Here is a 22,120-nt window from a genome sequence, read left to right as displayed (position 1 = left end):
TGTGGAAATCAGTCAGATGGACTGTCATTCCCCGGCATTTGAAGACTGCCAACTCACATCCAATGTTTCCTCATTCATGAGATTGCTCCTCTCCTTGGAGAATCTTATGAAATTGTCCACTCCCTTCACATCATCCTCATTATTAGCCACAAGGTCGTTTAGCCAATGACCACAAGCACCACCCCAGCTTTTGATCATGCTTATCAGTGAAGCATTGGAAGCCAACATAGTAGTGCATTGCTTCTCCAACTCTGTCAATTTGGTCTGTTCTCCATAGCATGAGCTATATTCTACTTTTTGGAGGCACAAGCAAGGCAACAGAAACTACTCACTCGGCATTCTTCGGCTTTCCTTCTTGCTGTGTCTGTCTGCTGCTGGTGATTCCTATCTGCAATAGTGAAGTCCCAGATCAATCTTGTGTTGCAGCAAGGATATGATCCAGAATGATCAAAGCAAAACAGGCTCTCTCACCACTGTGCACCATACTTGGTGCATGTTCAGACAGACTCTCTTGAGTGGCAAAATTGACCATGCTTGGTTGAGACCCCATGTGGTCTGCTGGGTGATCCATCAACCATGTAAGTTGTGACAAAACATGCAATACTCCAAAATAACATCTCACTTACTCTGTGGATGAACAGCAGGAAGGGCATAGAAGTCAGTAGAGGTTTGACCTCCTTCCACTCTGATGCTTTGATCTCCATGTGTAAAGCAACGACCCCCTCTGTGTCTCTGACCTTCGACCGGATTAGTCTATTGATCACATCAGTATTAGAACTGTGTCTGTTGAAAATGTCAATTACTGACTGGCATCCTCCCAGAAAATCCTGTCAAGCCAAAGCCCCCTTGACTGGGCATTTGTGGTTGATAGACCCCCATTTCAAACGCTCCAGGTAGGGTGTGTTGTATAGAGTCATGGAACTGTACCTGGTACTGACTTGCCGGGATAGAGTCGTCGAAGGTATGTCTGTGATAGGTTGGATATGGCCAATCATGGAGGTGTTGCCCAGATGCTGCGTCTTTGAAAAAGTGATTGTTGCCATTGACAAAGGTGGTATCAGGTTCATATTTAAAGTGAGGTGTAGTCATTGATAATGAATCGAAATGCAGGCTAGGTTGTTGGCAGCCATCCTCAGGAATGTTGGGAAATGGTGTGTCCAAATCTGGCTCTTGTTTGATTGGGACTGGTTCTTCTTTGACCATGGTGATGAATGACGTAAATATGTGTCTAGTCTGATTGTGTTTGCAAGTCTGAGAAACCCACTGAGAGCTTATTTGGATGCATTGGCTGTTGCAGAATGACATTGAAACTTGCAAAGCAGTGGGGTGGCAATCTTGCTTTATATAGCACATTGTCTCACTCTCTCCAATTCTGGTTGCTGCTGAACATAGTCAGAGGACGCCCCTTCCTTTGATTGAAAAGAGAATCAAAAATCAATGCAATGACATCAAGGCCTCCCAGGGATCCTCCAGTCATCACACAGCACTGGCAAGCTGAAACACAATACACCCCTGTTACCCTTTGACCAGCTGTACACTCAGGATCAAACACTCATGGCATAGCTAGACAAATGATGCAATATCTTGAAACAATGAGAAGGCATGTTATGACCTGACATAACTGGTGGAAGAGGAATGTACTTCAATCACTTGCCACACCCACCGGAGTCATGCCTCTAGACATGGCACACTAGTGTCATGTTGCGGTACCTTGGCACTAGGGTGCATATGCTGAGTAAGGTGGCAACAGTCAATCTTGGTGGAGATAAGGTGTCAAAGCCCTCCCTGTTCGTAGAATATTTTTATTCTTCTTCCTGCAGAGTAAACTATCATAGGCGTCATAATACATTGCCTAGCCAGTGGTCAACTGTGCTACACAAGCTTTGGATTGCACTAAAAAGTCATGATAATTGGGATTCTGCTTGTCAGGGGTGTCATACCAACCAGCCAATGACCATAGTTTGACTCAAACAAGGATGTTGATATGTGGTTCACATACATTCATGTAGTCAAGAGTATAATCTATATACAGCTAAGCCAAGGCTGAATAAGTGACTACCAAGGTCGTGGCTATAGTGGCTAAGTTTGTATACTACAGGGAAGACTACAATTGAGATTCGCTGGGGATTCGCTTTCTCAACTACAGTTATGCCCACATGTATATCCGTGTGTGATTCTCGTCAGTTCTCGGTTATGTTCATGCTCCCGGTTTGCTGACCATTAAAAGGCCATATTTCCGACTCATATGTGTTGGTAAAGATCTAGGGTTTGCGGTACAACGCTGTGATAGTTCTGGGTTCAGGTTGCAACAAAAAAGTTGTATCAAGCCCATATAACTGTGGCGAGGTTTTGTGAATTATGGCAAGTTTTGTGGCATGTTTATGATGTTTTCATGATTATTGGTATACGGTCGTGACAGTATATTTCATTTTGTTCCAGCATAGATATCTTTTGTGGTGGTAGTAAAACAGACTTGTATGAGAGTGAATTGTTTGTATGCAGTCTCAGTGCTGGCAGCTTGTGTGTCTTCACACAGTCTCAATGAGAAATAAAGGATGTGATTCCCCATAAAGGATGGCATGTTGTCAAATGTTTTGGAAGACAGCAATAGATGTTGCAGATACTGCTAATGAACCTGGGAACTATTTCACCCATTTGCTATTGCAATTCAACATTTTGCCATTCCCTAGACACTTATCACCTTCTGCCCCTATCATCCACCTACCCATTACATCAACAGTTCCTTGACACAGCAGCACAAGACTGTCATGACGGTCACTGCCACATACATCACGTGACCTACAAGATCCTGACGCACTCTCCGCTCTACTCGCTACTCTCGTCGAACTCGTAGAACTTCATTCAACGAACCCATCTATTATTCGGTCTAATTCGACGAACTCGCCGAGTTGTAGAATATCGCTCAACGTAGATGGATGGATGGATGGATGGATATATAGGAGGATGGCTATTCCCATCTTTTGTACTCTTTTCCTTAGTGATTTCCCGATTGAAAGTCATACACCGTACCTTTGCTATCGCTCTTGACGATATCACTTAGCCTTCAGTCAGTCCAAGGCCACAACGCTCATCCTGAGGTTGTTCTCTTCGGATTCTCGTCGTTCTCGTCATTCTCGCTGAGTATCTCGTCCATCTCGTCATTATAGTTGACGCCTTTGGCGAATATCACTCAACCTTGTCTCTGTGGTGTGATAGGGCCTCATTGACTGAAGCCTCTGTTGATCATCGTGACAAAGACATACTATACTTTGCACATCCCCTTGCGCATCAGATTTAGGAACATGGCTATGAACAGTGGCAATAACCAAGATTCTGGTCTGTCCAGCTTTGCAGACAACCAGTCTCCAGAACAAACTATGGATGTTAGTGATATGTCCAGCCAAGACCACTCCCACCACTCCCTCCGCAGTGATGATCAGAGTAATCCAGCTGCTGCTGGACCCTCATCATTCCTTAGGGCAGATCAGCACACCCTATGTCCCACTCAATCTGGCCCCCACACATTTCCAGCTCCTCCATCAATCACATCTCCTGCAACAACATCCGGCTCTGTCTCTCGATACAGTGCAGCAAGGCACTCAAACACTTTCAACCAAACTGGAGCTTTGACAGGTACTCCTCAGATGTCACTGCTAAGGCAGCAGCATCTGCGACGTAGGGTGATACCAGCCAATGTGTCTGAAGCCAATACAGGACCCTTTGGCTTACGGTCCATTCAACGCAGAAACCATACCACCCAAGATGACCGCTCCTCCTTTGTCTCTTCTTCCCCATCAGAAGCTTCCTCCTTCTTGCCACCAAGACCAGGTACTGCTGTCACTAGAGAGTCTATCAGTCCTAGTCCTGCTGGACTGTTCACTCTGAGGTCCAGTGAGTTGCTTGACCCCTCTGGACACACTACCATACAGGATTAAAAATCTGGGCAAGTGGCTTTTTGGCTGACTGACGTCAATTTTGGTGTGATAGGCAAGATGACACAGCACATCATGGAGACCAAGACAGCTGTGAAGAGAGAAGGAGAACAGGATACGCCCAGTGAGTTAAAATGCGGAAGATTGATTCATGAAGTCTCATCCCACTGACTCATTGATTCTGATATCACACCAAGTACAACGTGTCACAACAAAGATGCACCGTCCAGAGGCTTTGACAGAAGATGAGAGATCTGAGAGAAGGAGGGAAATCTGTGAGTAAACTAGCTCAGTAATGAAGTATAGTCTCATAGAGCTAAGTGACTTGGCTCTGATTTCACACCAAGATCTACGAAAACTGTGGGCCAAACGGCGGAGTGAACGGGAAGAGAGGAAGGTGAGATGATCCATCATCTCTCTTCTGTTTTAAGATAGGGCCAAGGGGAGAGTTGTGCTGACAGACATGATTCACTCATCAGGATTCCACAAACAGGCTTGACGAAATGCGAAAGGAAAATGAGTCCCTCAGACAGCAGCTCATGTCATCACAGAGAGAAAACAGGGCATGGCGCGCTCGGTATCAGCACGGAATACTAAGCCAAAACAGTGGCTCTGCGAGCTATAGACCCTCTCCTACCGGCGTGGACTCTTCTCGCGAAGATGAGAGGACAGACCCATTTTCGCTCCCTGACATGGTATGGGAGAATGAGTCGCAGGTTCAGGACGAAGATGAAGAGTACGCTGTCTGAAGTTTGTAGGTGTTGATTCACCGAAGGAGAGGATGTTCTGCACTCTTTCCAACGCTACACATCCAGCTCGTAACTGATTTATCCAAAACATGTTTCAAAGGGCACAGTCGTCAAAGTGGGAGGCAGAGCGCCGGATTAATGAAGCTGTTTGTTAATGGGACAAGAAGAATGGGAGTTTCAATGACCTGTTGAAATTGATGGTCTCAGGTGTACATAACTGGATCCTATAAGCTGATATTCCATGTATCATCCATGCTCTCACTCGCGAAGCTTGTTACCCCTCCCTCTCTCTATGGCTGCTCTCCTTCATCGGTCTAAAACACAACGTCTCCATTCCCGTCGCCTTTCTACTTGCCGACAACAGCTTTCGCAACCCGTCCAACTCCCTGTTGAAATCTTCCGAGCTCTTCTGCCTTCGATACGCTTGCGAGATCGTATCGTAGATTTTGGAAAGGGTCTCGTTGGCTTGAGGCGTGACGTATTGGTTGACCGATTGATGAAGGAACTCGATCTCGAGTGTTGCCTGTCGAAGACATTAGTGTTCCACTCTCATCAGAAGTAGCCAGATGGCACTCACAGTGAGCATACCGCCTGTCCCGTATTTCGGTATCTGCTGGAAACAGCTCAGAGCCACTTCCGTGATACCGTTCACCAGTGCCTCGAGAACTCTGTTAACAAGAGCAGGCGCGATATCACCGACTTTAGCGTGTGCTTCGACCAACAATAAGATCGCGCGGTGCATGTACGGTCGTACTTCTGCGAAAAGCAATTACCTTGTCAGATGTACCACTTCGAAGGGTCAGTCAAGAAATCAGAGCTTACCGGTAGGCTTCGATGTGTTGAGCCAGTCCACACCGCCTCGTAGTATACCTTCTTGGATGACCTGGACGAGCGGGTCCGAACGCCGCTTCACGTAGTCCTTGAACACCATATTGTCCATACTCTCCACCACTTCCACCAGTAGCGCTTCTTCTTTGGTCATATCGATGTCGAGAAGCTTTGAAACACGCGTTGTGAGGGACTTGACAGACGTTTGCTTGAGTTGATGAAATTGCGCGAGCGTGACCAATAGTCGAATTTCCTGGATCACGGGTCCGCTTTGTCAGCTTACAGTTTACTGAAGACTGAGACTATACTCACCGTATCTTTTACACCAGGTGTCAAAGCACTGGGCATACGTGACGGTCTCCTGGCCGTGGCTTCGTCCATAGGAGCTGTCGTAGCATTCAAGATCCCATCGAAACAGAAACACATGGTATCCACGAAATTCTCCCTGATCCTTCGTCTGAAAGTTGATGGTAGCGTCTCCTTCTCGCCTGATCTAGAAGCCACTTTCTTCGCCGATGTGACAATACGGATCTGGAAATCGTCCACCATGGCGAGGTAACGGGTCGCGCCTTTCGCAGAGACAGCGAGTTGCCAATCTTCGAGATTATGCAGTATTTTGGAGTCTAAGCAGAGTTAGTACTAGAGCCTACTCCGAATGCACAAATTCTTACCTCGCGCCCATGTTGCTCCTATCACTTCTTCGAATCTCCACCTAAGGGAGTCCAACAATGCCTTAAGACCGCTTCCTGCTTCACTCCCAACATCAACACCCATCAATTCGCTCGCACATTCGGCGACTTCATCAACCAGTTTCTCCCCAAAGTATGAGGCTGTAATGACCGACGTTCCAGCGGGTACGAAGGGTGGGATTGGCAGGTCCTCGCCTTCTTTGCGAATAGTCGACTCGGCAATGGCGACATCGGAGAGGGTGAAGAACTGGGATAAGCTAGTATTGTATAACCTGAGAATCTCGAAAGCCATAGATCGGCAGGTCGTTGCAGGCCGACGCGATGGCGGCATATTCCCAGTTGAGTCGCGCTGCGACAAACACTCGTTCAGCTGTTGGCTCCCAGCGTCTGCGGTCCTTGACTCACCTTGCGGTATTTTCCGTCCATACACGCTTTCGCAATCTTCCAGAATCCTGGGAAGGATCGGACGACATATTCTGACAGCTGTCTGACCAATGTCTGTATCGACATCCATGCAGCGTCGACCGCAGAGGCTGGGAGGAGAGCGGTCAGAATGAGTCATGCTCCCCACAATGGAGATACTTCGACTCACGAGCGATAAGGTTGATCAGGTACTCGGAGGACGCCAGCTGTCTCCTCAGTAGATCTGCAGAGGCAGTCGAGGATGAAGGCTCGTTTGCACATACGTGCTGCGCGGCTACAAATATGGGTCAGCCCCCATGATCGCTGTTGAGAGACTCATTGACATACCTCTGACCCTTTCCTGCGCCTTGCTGAAAATCGTCCTCATAGTCGCCAAGATATGTCCATGTTGATACTCTAGATACGCCCAGGCTGGCTCGTCGCTCTGATCCAGGTCGATGAGGATTCTGCCAAGTCGACGGTCAGCACCTTCATCTGCACTACGAGCCTGAGCCAATGGGCTGATTAACTCACTCTATCGTCCTCTCCTGTTCTTCCACAGACCGATTAGGATCCTTCAAACCCGCATCCAGACGGTCTCTCATATCACTCATGATCTTCTCCACCGACGTCCAGACTTTGTCAAATACCCGTTTCTGCTGTTCCTTGGATGCATTGACACCGGGGATAAGTTGACCAGATCGGGATGATTGCAGGAATGAGCCTTTCTTATAGTCACGAAGCGCTTGATCGTATTTGCCCTACAACCGATGGTTTAGTCAGCCCATTACACCGTCCGAATCACATTGGAGTGGAGTGAGGGTGACAGAGAAGGAAAGCCGGAACGCACAGCATTGATTGACTCGAGCAATTGTCCGGGAAGATTGAACAAGAACTTTGACTTCTCGAACACACCCAATGTCGATCTTAGCTTTGACGCTTTCACAGCATTTTCCAACACGGGGAGGAAGACCTGGTCTGCTCGATGACCAGCGACTGGACAGACGGTCATCCATTAGCTATAGTGCCCAGCATAACCCCTAGGCAGTACAGACCGCATACCTTTGAAGATCTCTCTAAGCTCTCTTGTACCGTGATCTGTATCTTCAGCAAGGAAACTCTCCTTCATATCTCTGTAAACGACTGCAGAACTTGTCAATACCTCCACACATCCAACGTACCTCTTCGCTTCTCTGTCCATCACGTCCCTGAACTCTGCAAACATTCCTCCCATTTGCAGCCTCTGTCCGAACTCACCATCACTCGACGCTTTGACAGCGACAAACCGATCAAAGTTGTCCTCGACCAATATTCTCACAGCCTCAGACCTCGACTCGATCGCCCTCTCGAGATGCTCGATACCTCGTCTGAGATCGTTGTACGATGCGTCGGGGTGATGTGCGGAAAGGAATACTTTTGGGTCGAACGATTTGGACGAGAGGGAAGTTGCGGCGCCTATACGGAAGTAACGTATCAGCTCGAATTGTCAATATACAAGCGCATGTGACCTTCATCTTGGAGGACGGAGTCCGCTTGAGTGGTCAAGTTGTCTATGACATGGAGTTTATAACAGGGAGGTTGAAGGAGGAATCGAGCCAGAGGAACGTCAACATACGTGTTCTGAGATCCAACTCTGCAGAGCTACATTACAAAGACCATCAGCACTTCCCTTCGTTTCAATCACTTCGCACACCGGGTTTGATCTCTTTCGCTAGATGTGTAAGGGTAGAGTGAGGAGGGACCATCTACTCACCCCGCCAACCTCCCTCTCATACCTAATGGATCCATCTCCTCTGCCATCGTCCCATCTTCACCTGTCAATGTCCCCGCGAGCGGTCCTTCTTTCTCATGATCAACATCTTCCCATACTTGCGGCTCGAGGGATGATATCCCGTATAGCTTGAGCACTGATCACGTCGTATCATATCAGCTTCCAGTCAATCTATATCGTGGTCGGCAAGGGAAAGGTTGGAAGGCAAGTCGTGCGGTATGATGGATCACTGAAGATGGCTGCACTTACGCGCTGCTTCGTCGACGTCTCGCCTGCTCATGTTGATGTTGCGCCTAGCTATCTGTTCAGCCAGGTCTGTACGCAGGTGAATGTCAAGGTGGCAGGAGACGAACGAAGGTAGATTGACGGTTGACCCAGACAACTGATGTTATTGCCCGCGTCGGCGTCATTCGACCAACGAGCAGGCGGCCGGTGCCGCATTGATACTTGCAACCCTGAACACTGGTACCGAACACAACAGTAATGGTGGACAGAATACATACATCTCATGTATCAACTATCCATGCTCATGCGAGCGGTACATACGTGATGTGGTGTGGTGAATGCAAATAAGTTACAACACATGTGGTTGGTGATGAATGGAGGAAACCCCTCTCAATTATACTTTCAAGTATCCTGCTCTTCGCAATGGAGCCTCTCGTCGTCCCATTTGCCTCCCTGTCCGATGCAGCATTTCAAGTCGATGCCGTTCTTTGTCTCTCTCCTCTAACCTTCTTGCTCTCGCCTCTTCCTCTCCCTCGCATCCTCCATAATCTCGACTTGGCCTTATTCTCCTTTGTCTCATCCCCTGCCTCTTTCTCTTCTCCATTCACCTCCGTCGCGATTTGATCCAAAAGATCATCGGGACCTGGCAGGTCATCTTGCCTCTGCACCGGAACATAGGTGAAAGGACCCGCTTCAGCTGCCGGATGAGGGTTGAAGATCGCTTCGATAATCGCTTCTGGTGGTAAATCGTTGATACCAGATCGATTTTGCAGATCTTTCCCCTTCATATGGTGTGTATGGTGATGGTGGTGATGATGTACGTTGGAAAGTGACATGATCAGCGGAGAAGGAGCAAGACCGTGGCCTGTGAGTGCAAGATCGGGTGATCGTCGAACCGGAGAGGATTCTCGGGAATGTCGAGATCGGGAAGGTGACCTGTTGCTCATAGGCGAAGATTCTCTTACATCCCTCAGCGCAGTGTCCCTACCTCGTGAAGAATGATCGGGTTTCAGAAAATGGTCGTAAGTCTCGTAGTGATGGTTTGACAAGGTACGTCCAAGAGAGGTGGTGCTATGATTCGTACTCTGACTTCGACTGGCATAGATGGAGGACACCGTTGATATGTTTGTTTTGGTACGGTCGAGGCCAAGGGATGAACCGGACGATGAATTGGAAGGAGTTTTGGTCAAGAACACTGCGGGAGTGAATCGATGTCAGCTTCCACCAAGAAGTTGTTCCAACACGGCCTGACTCACGATCAGATCGCAGCGTTTCTGCTTCCGTCCCTACAAGATCTGACATTCCAGTGACATGATGACCTTCTTGTATCGGAGGTCTAGCAAGCCGTCAGCCCAATTTCAACAGTGTAAGGAGACAATACTCACGCTGTCCACTTCTCCTCGCCTCCAATCCATTTCATATCGATGGTTAATTTAACCGTGGCATTCGTTCTACTTCCTTTCAAGAGGAACCGCCTTGTCATCCTTCCCTTCCCGGCAAACGCAGCAAGATCGACGTCCACCACTCCAAATACAGTTTTCGTCTTCTCCACTCTCGCTTTCGCTCCTTCTACTCCAGTGGCGTGTTTCTTCGTATCATGATCTGGCGCAGGACGTGACGGGATGGGGACGATTGGGAACTGCTCAATGACCAGCTGTATCCCTGATTCGGAGTGTGGACCCGAACCTAAGAGAGGTAAAGCAGCAGAAGCTGGTGGTTGTCGATATGGATTCGGACCGTTAGGTGTGGCCGAAGTTGAGGGCATCACAGGCTTCCCGAGAGGTATCCTGATAACATGACTAAGCTCGTAATCCCATCTACAGGTATGGGCGCGCAGAGGTCGAGCCGGAGTTTCGCCTCTTCGATCGACTGAAGACATTCCGTTATCTGCCTTGGTCATATTCAGCATGCTCCCTGGACCGGAGACAGAGCGACCGCGGGGTTGCAACCCAGTCGTCGACGCGGATGTGTCGCTGGATGTAGAGGTCGTACTTGATACTGTTCGACTGATGGGATGACGATTTGGGAAAGCTAGGGCTTCTCGCGATGGCAATGAGTCCACTAGTGTAGAATAGGAAGGGGTTGTTCCAGAAGGGATGAGGTCTTGCGTCGAGGGTGACGGTACTGAACGAGGGAAGGGAACTAATAATTGATCGGTAGGAGTGCTTTGCCTTGGTGTAGGAATGGCAGAAGAGGCGACGCTTGGTCGATGAAGGTTGATTCGTAGTCCGCTCGCTCGACTTCGACTGGATCCTCTACTCCCACTGCTTTCTCCACTACCATTCCTGGAATATTGACTATCGTTGTCCAGTATGCTATCCGGCAACTCCTCTGGCTCGTCCATCACTGGCGGTGACTCTGCCAGAGGTGTCCCGCCAGAATCTTGTCGGACAAGCACCTGCTTCAGCGGAGTCGGATCCGAAGACTTCTTATTAGGTCGTTGGAGGGGAACGGGTGGTAAAGAAAAGGCTTTGCTAATCTTCGTATGAGAGGAAGGCGTTACTGAGCGAGGTGTGGGCGGAGGGATCGATGAGGAGGTCGACGTTGTCCGAACGGAGAGTGAAGATGACGATGGGTGCATGTGCAGAGCCTGAGAAAGCTTGAGATTCGGTAATGAAGGTTTTGTCCCAATCGCCGCTATACCTGGTATTAGCACCTCGCAACAGCGCGTTAAGATATCATGCCCACTCACCATGTTCCTTTGCATGCACTTCCAGTGACTCTTTGCCTCTGGGTCTTTTCCCTCTGAACTTCCACTTGACCGCAAACTCCCCTTGCAATTGCGGAACATTGCCTAATTCGTGAACCACGACGGTCGCGCTGAAAGTCGCATGTTTTTGACTATCGAACATGTGCTTCAGTCTCGATCCAAGGGGGACATGTTCGTGTGAGGCAGTCGGGAGCTGAGAAGATGAGGATGTGAGGGATGGTGGGTAGACGGCAGTGTTTGAGCGAGAGAATGATGGGGCGAAAGAGGACGAGCGAGAGGGTGGGAGGGGTCGCAGCTCGCTCGGAATGTTGGGTCGTGAGAGGGCTGTCATTTTGCGCTGTGATGGACAGGACGAAGGCTTAGTACAAGAATGTGACCTCTCGTCGAGGGCAAGAGTATTTACAGTGTTGTTGGGGAGAAAGGAGGGGTTGGTCGGAACGTGTAGCCGAGACGAGGTGGACTGAATGTTGAAAGGAGTGAATGCTGCAATAAACAAAATTCTCCACCTCCCCGATCGCCTGTCTGCTCAGGTGTTTCACAAGTTGTCGTCCGATATCCGATATAAGTCTAGCGTTGCGACCTATTTGTATCCTCCCACTCCGCGTCCCAATCCAACAAGCAAAAACAGACTTTGTCCGCACGACGTTAAAGTCGACGTCACGTCGTGTCCACCCAAAGTCTACCTCTCGTTCTTATCCCCAAGGATGTTGTTTTGTTGTGGGGATATATCAAAGGATGTCGAATGATTCGCGCTCGACCACTTGTGATCGTCTGTCACGAGGAATCGATTGCATCGAAGAGGTTCAAAGGTCAAAGATCCGGCCGACCGGCGATAACAAAACAGGTGCAGGTGGATTCTGTCGATTATATCGTATGTATGTACACGCTCCTCATATATATGTTGTCGTCCCGAAGCGAACGGGTCCTTCGTCGTCGTTATCAGGTCTGTTGACGACGTTATGTCCTTTGACGAACGAAAGGCTGCGTAGACGTAGGTAGTTCGGCCAAAATGAAGCGGACGCGGACGCGGATACACTCGGTCTCGGAGCTCGGTCGGGCGGTGGTTTGTTTATCTTCAACAAAAGGTGGGGTTGGGATTACAGTGACGAACGAGTTATTTACAGCTCTTTCAACACTATCATCTTTCAATGATGGGATGGTCAGTGCGTTTGGAGAAGAAGATGAAGAATGATCGGTGACTATCACTATGATGACTGATGACTGATGATCAATGATTGATGATGATGGGTTATCGCTAACGTAGCGAGGTTCTGGAATCAAACACCATTTATTTGTGACTTCGGTGACGTCTGCCGTTTTCGGTTCCTTGAATGAATTAAGGTTCAACTACCGGAAGACATGACAAGTAAGTACAGTAGAAGACCCGGATCGACGCCACAATTCCCGTTCGTTCATTTCCCTTCTCATCTGATGCCTGCTTGCTGCTTGACGCTTTGCTTGATGCTGAAAATAACCGTGGCCAAGCCTTAATGAGGGACATTAAGTGCTTATCATCATTGATTCGTTGGACCAATGGGATCCCATATAGGTAGAGAGCAAATCGCACATATCGTGCAAAGCTAGATGGAAGGTACAGAGTTCTATCCTTCGTTTACAGCGGATATAATCTCTCAAATCATCAATTGCGACGAGCTATGCAAGTACATGTGCTTGTAGCATTACGCCTAGCTTCATACAATAGAATAGAGACTCGACTCCGAACCCACTCTCGTTGTACGTAGCGTGAGAATAAGCTGCGACCCGACCCACTTCGACACGAATTGCTAGACCAAGGTCCCATCGTGGCGCTACACGTGCAATTAACGTGAACACCACCGGGCCGGTGTAAGAACGATGCATGCAACTTGGACTATCAACAACCGATGCATAACGACAAGTCCTATCGTATGAATATAATATCCGATAGTATGATCAATCGATCCCAATCCTATAATACACAAATCACCTCCCTCGTAGCCAAAATGATCCATCTACCGTCCTCTACTGCCTACTCAGGTTTTGCATTTGGACCAACTCGAACTATGTCCATAATACAAGACGTTAGCATATTATATTCATAGTGCAGCACAGACGAGCAGATGAGGGGACTCACGTATCCACCTCGCTTGGCTAACAGCTCCTGATGCGTTCCGTGTTCTGCTACTTTACCTTCAGAGAAGTAGTAGATCTGGTCCGCATGTTGGATGGTAGACAATCGATGGGCGATGGCACTGTCAGATGCAGCAACGTCAGCAAGGTCATGTTGTGCATACAACGCCAGACTCACATAGTAGTTCGACCCTTTGCAGCCTTGTCCAACGCTTCCTGCACAACCTTCTCACTTTGCGAGTCTAAAGCGGAAGTCGCTTCGTCCAGCAACAACACCTTGGGGTTACGGATGAGTGCTCGGGCAATGGCGATACGTTGCTTCTGACCACCTGAGAGCTGAGAGCCTTTACCGCCGACCTCGGTGTCAAATCCATCGGGAAGGGACATGATGAAGTCGTACTACGATGTGGACATCATGATCAGCATGCGTACAACTGAGTAGTGGCAAGCTGGTAAAACAACTCACAATGTTCGCATCCTTACAAGCCTTTTCAATCTCCGCTTGAGTGACTTCCTCCATAGGTTTGTTCGCTCCGAGAAGAATGTTGAAGCGGACTGAGCCCGCGTAGAGGGTCTGTAGAGATGGGCGGAACAGGTCAGTATTGGTTCAGATACGCTTCATAGCGGAAAACTCACCGGCTCTTGAGACACCAAGGCCACTTGACTACGATAACTGGCCACATTCAGATCCCTGATATCGATACCATCGAGCGTAACTCTTCCAGCCAGAGGATCGTAGAATCGTTCGAGCAATTGAATAGTAGTGGATTTACCACATCCCGAAGGACCCACAAGCGCAACGCTACAATACGGAAAGCGTAATCGCATCAGCATGTATTCCGTCAAGCGAGATCGAATCATCTCACTAAGTTCCAGCAGGAACGTCGATAGTCAATTCCCTCAACACTCTCACAGCAGGTCGAGTGGGATACCTGAAGTGTACTCCCTCAATCCTGATATGACCAGTGACGTTCTCATGTTGCAATTTTCCGCCCTCTTCCGAGAAGGCGTCAACGACCGGGTCGTTATCTGTGATTCGGAAGAGAGCAGTGGCCGCGGAACCAGCTTTCGAGGCGTCAGGGACGAAACTGAACACGTTTCCGGCTTGAATGGATGCGAAAACCTATGATCACGAACGGCAGCCTAAATCAGTACCTGTACTTCAATGCTGTTAGTAGCTCATGAACACTAAACTTACAACAGAGTTGAGAACGGTATAGAACGAGTTGGTCGCGATTCTTCCTGAGATGAGCCACAAAGCACCAATGTAGAAGACCAAAGCGATGATGCAGAAGGTAGCACCTTGACTGGCCGCGTATAAACATTGCGATTTGATCGATGTGCGGCTGAAAAGGTGTGTCAAGAAGTCAGCTCCGATGCATGATTCAATGTCGGTGGGAAAGGTCTGACTCACAAGTTGACCTTCATTGGCGCTCTGAGCGCTTCTGAATAGATCCTGTCGACATCGTCTTCTCTGGTCAAACTGGCCACGGTCTTGACCGCACCAGCCGCTTCCGAAGCGAGATTGGCGCTGGCCGCGTGAAGTTTCTTCATCTTTTGATCCTTTCCGTTGACAACCTTGAGTCGGATCCAACCACCCGAAACGAGAATAGGGATACAAGCAATACCGATCAGAGCCAGGACTGTGGTCATGAAACAAGAATCATCAGTAAGCGGGTTTCAACGACTGTGGTGTGAAGAGATTCACTCACGAGGACCATAACATAGACCGATGATACAACCACCGATCAACGTAGCACATGACTGCGAAACGGTACCCAAAGTGGGACCAAAGAGACCCTGAACCTTCTGAGGTTGATCGGCGATGTTAGATGTGACAGCTCCGGTCTATTGTGACGAAGATCAATCAGCGTCATGACCTGCATTGCGGTATTCTGGTGAGATCTCACTCACGGAGTTAGCGTCCTCGTCGAACCATTCGATATCATGTCTCAAGACGGCACCGAAAACATCCTTCCTCAATCGCGCGTTCAAGTCCCATCCGGTCCTGCTGAAGGAGAAGATCTGGAAGAAGATGGCAACTGCAGCGAGGATGGCCACAATAAAGTACCAAAGGCTATTTGCGAGCCAGCGACAAAAGACGTCAGCGCCTACAGCACTGTACCCGATGCCAGTGAATACATCTGACTCACGCTTTGCGGTCGAGAGCGTGTCGAAGTTCACCAAAGTCTTGAATTTCAAAGTCTGAAAGCGCTGCACCGAACAAGATCGCCATGGAAGGATAGACCATACCGGCGCAAGTAGCAGCGAAGAAACCTGTACAGATAACGTCAGTCTGTGGTTCCGCCATATCCGTGCGACCCAAAGAGCCAGTACTCACCAAGGTAATATGTGTTTTTCTGAGACCAGTTGGCCGCGAACAGTCGTCTGTAAACACGGAAAGAAGAAGGAAGCTTATCGTCTTCCAGTGCCTCGGCCTCTCGTTTAGCTTGCACCGCATCCATGGCAGCACTAGCGAGCGAACGGCCGGTAGTAGCACGGTTGAGATCTGGGAACCCGGTCTTCTCTTCTTTAGGCGATTGAGCAATTGCGTCGTCCGATTGACTCCATTGAGGTTTGCCATCGTCGAGATCGACACCGAGAGCGTCGGCAGCGGCTTCAGCAGCAAGTTTCTGGTTTTGAACGAGTTGTGCGTACTGCAGGTTGTGACAAAAAATCAGATTTCGTCAGTTGAATTCCAATGATGGGTGTGGATAACCAATTGAGATGCTCACCGCTCCGGTCTCGTTTGCAAGAAGGTCGTAATGAGTACCCTCTTCGAGGACTTCACCTCCACCCATGACCAAGATCTTATCGGCGTCTCGGATGGTCCTAAATCGCCACATCAGTCAAGTCTTGACGAAACCCACAATGAAGAACAGCGACTTACGACAGCCTATGAGCGATGGTGATTGTAGTCCTGCCCTTGGCCGCCTTGTCGAGAGCGTCTTGAACGATACCTTCGCTCTGCGTATCCAAAGCCGATGTCGCCTCATCTAACAACAAAATCCTTGGGTCCGAGACAATCGCACGAGCAATAGCAACACGTTGTTTTTGACCACCGGACAACAGCATTCCTCTTTCTCCAACCATGGTCTCGTAGCCGTTGGGGAGTTTCATGATGAAGTCGTGAGCGTTGGCGTCGATACATGCTTTCTTGACGAGTTCAAACTTCTCGGCGTCCGAAGCGTGTTCCCACTTGGATCCAATGAGACCGTGCTCGACATTACCGCGGACCGTCGTGCCGAACAAGGTAGGTTCCTGCGATACAAGACCTGGGAAAGGAGTAAGTTGGGCCATAGCAAAACAATGAGCCTGAGTAACTAACCGATTTGCTGTCTAAGCCACTTAAGATTGAGAGTCTTGATGTCCCTTCCGTCAAGCTTGACAACACCTTGAATAGGATCGTAGAATCGTTCGAGGAGACAGATGACTGTACTTTTACCAGAACCACTCGCACCGACGAGGGCAAACGTCTTTCCAGCTTCAAAGGTAGTCGTGAGTCCCTTCAAGATAGGTACTCCTGGTCGAGATGGATAGTGAAATTTGACGCCCTCGAACGAAAGCTCTCCCTTGATGGTATCAGGCTTGAGACCTTCGGGACTAGACGAGTCGATCGAGGGTACACGATCAATAGTTTCGAATAGTTTCGCAGCGGCACTTCGAGCTTTGGTGATTGCGGTGAGTTCGGGTGTGAGCATCGCCATGGAGAATGAACCGATAAGAATCGACATGAAGACGTTGATGACGATACCAGAGTCGGCAAGACCTTGAGTAACAAGAATGCCTCCATAGAAGAAGGCGAGGGCGTACGCAGCGTAGATTGTGAAGACTAGGGAGGGGACCGACATCAGTATAGGTTCACTCGCGCTAAGTGATATTGCACCCACAGATCAGACAGAATCCACCAGCTTCGACGATAGCACCTCTCCTTCCCGCTTTCCTACTCAATTCGATGAGGTCGTTGAACCTTCCGCCTAAGACCCTTTCCTTGCCAAATGCTTGTACAGTTCTGATGCTGCCGATGACCTCCTCAGCCATGGTTCCAGCTTTCGCGATGTGTTCGAGCGCGCCAGTTCCAAATTTCGCCATAGCCTTCATGGTACCTCCACCAATGATAACAATAACGGGTAAGATGGTGAAGAGAGCACCTGCCAACCGAGGAGATCGGACGAACGCAAGGATGAAACCGGTGAAGAACGTCCCGAGGTACTGGAAAACAAGAGCCATTTTCTCGGACACACCTTCCTGGACCAAGTGACAGTCGGTCTGAATTCGAGTGGCGACCTCTCCGGCACCGAGATCATCGAAGTAGGCAATCTGTCAATGGACGAGGTGAAGACAGTGTGAGATTCGCGTAAAACGCAACAGATGGTAGGAAAATAGCGTGTCTAAGTCAATAAGATGACCTCCAAATCTAACGTCAAACGTCACTCACCTCCTGTCTCAACACCGCTCGGAGATAGTTCTCTCTAATCCTCTTCGAATTCAACTCTCCAGAAACGTTCCAGATGAACATATACGTCCAGGTTGTCAAGAACATTCCTACACCAATGACGACCAGCCAGAGAGCGTTCAACCCAGCTTGATGTTTCAGTTCTTGTTTGGCGACTTCGAATTGGGCAGCGGTGTCGGCGTTGAGACCCTGAGCAGCGATCTTGTTTGCGATGACTGCATAGTTGGTGAATAGCGTAGTCAATCGACCTGTATGAAGGAAAGAGTGTCAGCCAAGCTACCAGATACGCGGTGAAAGATGTGGGTGTGTTATGGTTGTGGTGGGCAGCCCCGGGGGGTATAGTCCAAAAAGCATTTCCGTTGATGGAGGTGAAGAGCATGCGTTGCATGGGTTGGGGACTGGGAAATCCAACTTACCAAAGATGAGTGTCATGAGTACTTGCGCACTACCACTTGCAGCAGCGAGGATAAGTCCAAGAACCATGAAGACCATCTCGAGGGGCTTGGAGAACCGAAAGAGCGCAAAGATGCTGACTGCCGGAAGTGTATTCGCCTCTTCCTCTTTTTCCTTTGTCTTCTTCTCCAATTCTTCCTTGGTTTTCCGCGATTTGAAGAACCCACCTCGTTTGGTCCTGGTCTTGGTGGGTGGGGTTGTGGGTGTTTTCTCAATTGTCGTCTTGTCAGAAGATGTTGCAGCGGAAGATTGTCGACCGATCGGTTCATGTGTTTGTGTTTGAGGTTTCTCACTGACTACAACATGATCTTCTCCACTGGTCGCGATACCTGTTGGTACGCCCATCGTCCCCAAAGCACTGGGGAACGGTATCCCTCCCGAAATGGTCTGAGCGTCTCTGGACAAAGCATCCTTCTCGTTGTCGGCGGAGGTATCTCGATCGATCGAGTTGGGTTGGTCGTTGGCGGAGGCGGGGGAGATGGGAAGAGTGGGGATGTGATCGCCTGCACCGGTGTGCTGTTGTGGAGCTGCCATGGCGGCGGCGGCGATATTGCTTGGTTGATGGGTTCGGTGCAAGTATGTGTATCAACGAGGTCTAATTATACGAGTTGGATCGGAAGGTGAACTATCAACGGTTTGAACGGACTTTCCGAAAGAACACTCGGGTTGACGAAGATGTAAACGAGTAAGCTTCGTACTACTATGCTATGTATGAGTGTAGTCCAGTCAACTGTCTATTATACTATATTATCGAGTCAAAGTACAGATTATATAAGATAGATAGATAGAGGTCAGACTCGGAGCCGTGAACTGCACTTTCGTATCGAACACGAGTCGTTCACGGCAAGGCGAGACGAGACCGCAACTCAAGGGGAAGGCACTGACTGACTGACCAGTGTCTTGCTTGCGAAAACAGTAAAGTTGTTTGGTGGAGATGGCCGATGGATTCAACCCCGCGCTTGTTGTGCGTGTTGTGGTTTAGAGATCCGTCGGAACGGTTCGACAACAAGCTTGAGGTATGCGAGTATACGCGTCTTGGTCGTGCAGCTGAGTGTGAGCTGGATACGAGATGGCAAGCAGTGATGCTCTTCAGATTGTTCGTGGATAATTGAACGATATTCGATCCCATCTGCTTCGTATGAGGTCCCAACACAGCATCATCGTCAGATGAATACACCTTTGGGGGCCCATTTTCGGGGGCCGTGACGATCTTTCAGAGGGGAGGGTACGAATCGTCTCGGCCATTTTCCTACCATAGCATGCATGTCGGACAATACCCGAACTTCAACCTCTGTACAGACGACGCTTTTATACCGGCACTGACTTTCTTTCCTTGGGGGGTGGCGCACGGGGACGGCCTTCCTGTTCCCTGATGATCCGATCATTTTCAGACTTGTGCATGTATCGATCCCATTCATATTATACCGATCACTTCGGCCTCATGTATCTTACAACCGTCAATCCCATTTTGAGCAGCATCATACCTCGTCACAGCAACTTGCCCCCCGATGCACGGTACACATCGACCGCTTTCTTCAGTTGTTCCAGAGTCAAAAATCTAATCAATCACGTTAGCGTCAGGCTCATCCATTACGACAGCTCTCGGCATGTCGATTGTGTGGGAATCATCCACTCACATGAGAATCGTACTATGCAGCCGGATTCACACGTCAGCTTCACCGCAATGCTTTCAAGCCCAAAAATATCACTCACGTAGGTTGCAATCTCGTCCAAGCCGGCACCCATCCCTTGAACATGAACATGGCGCCTTCCTTGGCAAATCTAATCCAGCGGTATCACGTTTGAGCGATTCTCATCGGACCACAACTCTGTTAGGTATCCACTTACGATTCCCTGATCACACCAAGGGTACTTGCGGTTCCGGCACCGTGCGCAGTCATAATTCGCGACTTGATCACGTCGGCAGGTGAACAAACGGCTGGTGGTTTTGTGAAGACATCAGCTTGCAAATTGGTGTGATATATGAAAGCTACTGACTCGTGGCAACGGTACCCTATGGTTTGATCATCAGCCTAATAACTTGTTGATCGTCTCAACATCTGCTCACCGCTCCTAACGACGCCATGAAATGCAACACCGGTCCATCGTCAAATACCTTCAACCTGATAAGCTCTCTCTTGAACCAGTCGTAGCTATTCCCACCACGATCAGCTTTGACACATCTATAAGTACACGTTACTCACCTCGCCAGCTGACTCATATTCATCAATATTGATCGGAACGTATTCGGTCCCATTCCCCTTGTCCAGCTCGATAAACCTTCCTCACTTGTCATCCTATACAGCCCTTGAATGGAGTTTCGGTAGTTATACCTCTCTGAACGGGTGGATAGCGTACGATTTAGTACACACTATTAAGAGGAGGCAGATTGGTAACTCACGCGCTGGAGGCTTCGCCTTATCCGCTTGCATTCGCACCATGAGGGTCTCGAACGGCGTACCCACAATTCCTGCGATACCTCCCGCCATCGATCCTGCCAACGCCATCTTCCACGCGGGCACGGGGCCGGTCCCTGTACGGACATAGGCCGAAAGAAGCCAAGAGTCAGTATGATAGAGAAAGACGGCTCTCAAGTATGACAGCAGGATAAGGTTGGATCCGTATCGTGACGATGAAGAAGGAGGTGGTGAGGCGCAGACTTACCCGTATGGACCTCTGCTTTGGCCCAGTCGTACGCCGCAAACCTCGTCATGGAATATGTCATCTGTCTAAGGAGGGTTCCCGTAAGTCCATCGAGCAGACCTCGTGCGCCTGTGACAAGCAAGCGTAAGCATGAGCAAATGGGGACAAAGCATGTACGAGCTCTGTTTCACAATTAGGATGCGAGTGTGGCGTAAAGCTTACCATTGTTGTGCACTGTCTTTCGAAGACTTTGGATCATGCCCTTGTCCCCACTTGTCTGGAGTCTGACCTGAAACGGATGACAGATGATCAGCTACCTGCACTATGTGTGACACTCCACCCTCAATCATCCTCTCAAGCAATAAAAAAGACATTGCTCTCGCTCACTCACCTTTGTGAGATCTAACGGGTGTGTGATCGAAGCTGCAATCGAAGCAGCGACACCTATCATTTGCTCACGTCAGCAAAACTTATTCGCAAAGAATTATATCGCTAATTATCATCTGGTGGTCTTATTGCGAAGGTGTGTAAAGGAATTGGACGATAGCACGGGATGGAAATGCAGTCGAAGCAGGGACTACTGTCTCTCCCACTATAGGACTTGACGAGACTTACCTCCTAACCAGAATGGATAAGGTTTCTTGACCCCCAAGGTCACCGTCAACGGAGCCACTCGACCTTCTTTCGTAACGTTGAATTTCGTATCTGACATCGTGGTGGTTTCGAATGGATACTGAGAGGGATGAAGTGAGGATAAGGTTTGTTGTTGGTATGGCTCGGCTCTTGGCAGGTAGTACTCGTAGTTGCTTGGGGCTGCTTGGGAGGGGGGAAGAGGGGTGATTGATCGTTCGACTTTATGTACTAGCAGGACGATGGGGTGTGTGTGTGACTTGTACTGTTCTACTAGTATATACTGATCGAGTGAATGATCGTCTACACCACTGATCGACAACCAATGTTGTGATGCACACAATAACGATAACAACTCAAAGTCTGTTGAGACACATCATCAGCATCAGCACTTGCTCACACTTGCATTAACACACAGACAGACAAGACAGATGGGTCGTCGTAATCTTCCCCATACACACACAACCACGTCCGCGGGCCGCATTCCCACGAGACGAACTGCTGTATCCACTCACTCACCGTT

At 49.1% G+C, this 22,120-nt stretch overlaps 5 protein-coding genes across 5 annotated transcripts; 1 reads left to right on the top strand and 4 right to left on the bottom strand.

Moving 5' to 3' along the window:
- Positions 1-3,302: 3,302 nt before the first annotated feature.
- Positions 3,303-4,681, top strand: CI109_105048 (uncharacterized protein; the record flags this gene model as incomplete). The annotated part of the gene is made up of 5 exons (XM_032005502.1): positions 3,303-3,891; positions 3,988-4,056; positions 4,130-4,207; positions 4,280-4,329; positions 4,412-4,681. The coding sequence occupies 5 exons, from the start codon at positions 3,303-3,305 to the stop codon at positions 4,679-4,681; spliced, it is 1,056 nt and encodes a 351-aa protein (XP_031860221.1).
- Positions 4,682-4,955: 274 nt separating this feature from the next.
- Positions 4,956-8,651, bottom strand: CI109_105047 (uncharacterized protein; the record flags this gene model as incomplete). Its single annotated transcript, XM_032005503.1, has 15 exons — positions 4,956-5,204; positions 5,259-5,437; positions 5,504-5,762; positions 5,822-6,132; positions 6,181-6,547; positions 6,604-6,731; positions 6,791-6,895; positions 6,949-7,067; positions 7,135-7,361; positions 7,451-7,596; positions 7,663-7,743; positions 7,858-8,055; positions 8,216-8,241; positions 8,354-8,507; positions 8,621-8,651. The coding sequence occupies 15 exons, from the start codon at positions 8,649-8,651 to the stop codon at positions 4,956-4,958; spliced, it is 2,580 nt and encodes an 859-aa protein (XP_031860222.1).
- Positions 8,652-9,066: 415 nt separating this feature from the next.
- On the bottom strand, positions 9,067-11,637 carry CI109_105046 (uncharacterized protein; the record flags this gene model as incomplete). The annotated part of the gene is made up of 4 exons (XM_032005504.1): positions 9,067-9,791; positions 9,853-9,932; positions 9,982-11,233; positions 11,289-11,637. 4 exons carry the CDS (start codon positions 11,635-11,637, stop codon positions 9,067-9,069), a joined length of 2,406 nt encoding a protein of 801 aa, XP_031860223.1.
- A 1,670-nt stretch (positions 11,638-13,307) lies between these two features.
- CI109_105045 (uncharacterized protein) lies at positions 13,308-18,858 on the bottom strand (the record flags this gene model as incomplete). Its single annotated transcript, XM_032005505.1, has 18 exons — positions 13,308-13,346; positions 13,420-13,537; positions 13,594-13,814; positions 13,882-13,989; positions 14,052-14,217; positions 14,282-14,538; positions 14,614-14,761; positions 14,830-15,058; positions 15,128-15,263; positions 15,330-15,492; positions 15,569-15,692; positions 15,757-16,072; positions 16,151-16,247; positions 16,306-16,690; positions 16,744-17,247; positions 17,306-17,735; positions 17,854-18,119; positions 18,288-18,858. 18 exons carry the CDS (start codon positions 18,856-18,858, stop codon positions 13,308-13,310), a joined length of 4,278 nt encoding a protein of 1,425 aa, XP_031860224.1.
- Positions 18,859-19,812: 954 nt separating this feature from the next.
- Positions 19,813-21,679, bottom strand: CI109_105044 (uncharacterized protein; the record flags this gene model as incomplete). Its single annotated transcript, XM_032005506.1, has 12 exons — positions 19,813-19,882; positions 19,962-19,973; positions 20,038-20,106; positions 20,173-20,263; positions 20,323-20,338; positions 20,393-20,477; positions 20,529-20,661; positions 20,726-20,857; positions 20,989-21,096; positions 21,190-21,256; positions 21,359-21,411; positions 21,583-21,679. 12 exons carry the CDS (start codon positions 21,677-21,679, stop codon positions 19,813-19,815), a joined length of 933 nt encoding a protein of 310 aa, XP_031860225.1.
- Positions 21,680-22,120: the final 441 nt, after the last annotated feature.

Source organism: Kwoniella shandongensis, chromosome 9, assembly GCF_008629635.2.
Source record: "Kwoniella shandongensis chromosome 9, complete sequence".
Taxonomy (NCBI): domain Eukaryota; kingdom Fungi; phylum Basidiomycota; class Tremellomycetes; order Tremellales; family Cryptococcaceae; genus Kwoniella; species Kwoniella shandongensis.
The sequence above is the reverse complement of the archived record's forward strand: the minus strand, read 5'-3'. Positions and strand labels throughout refer to the sequence as shown.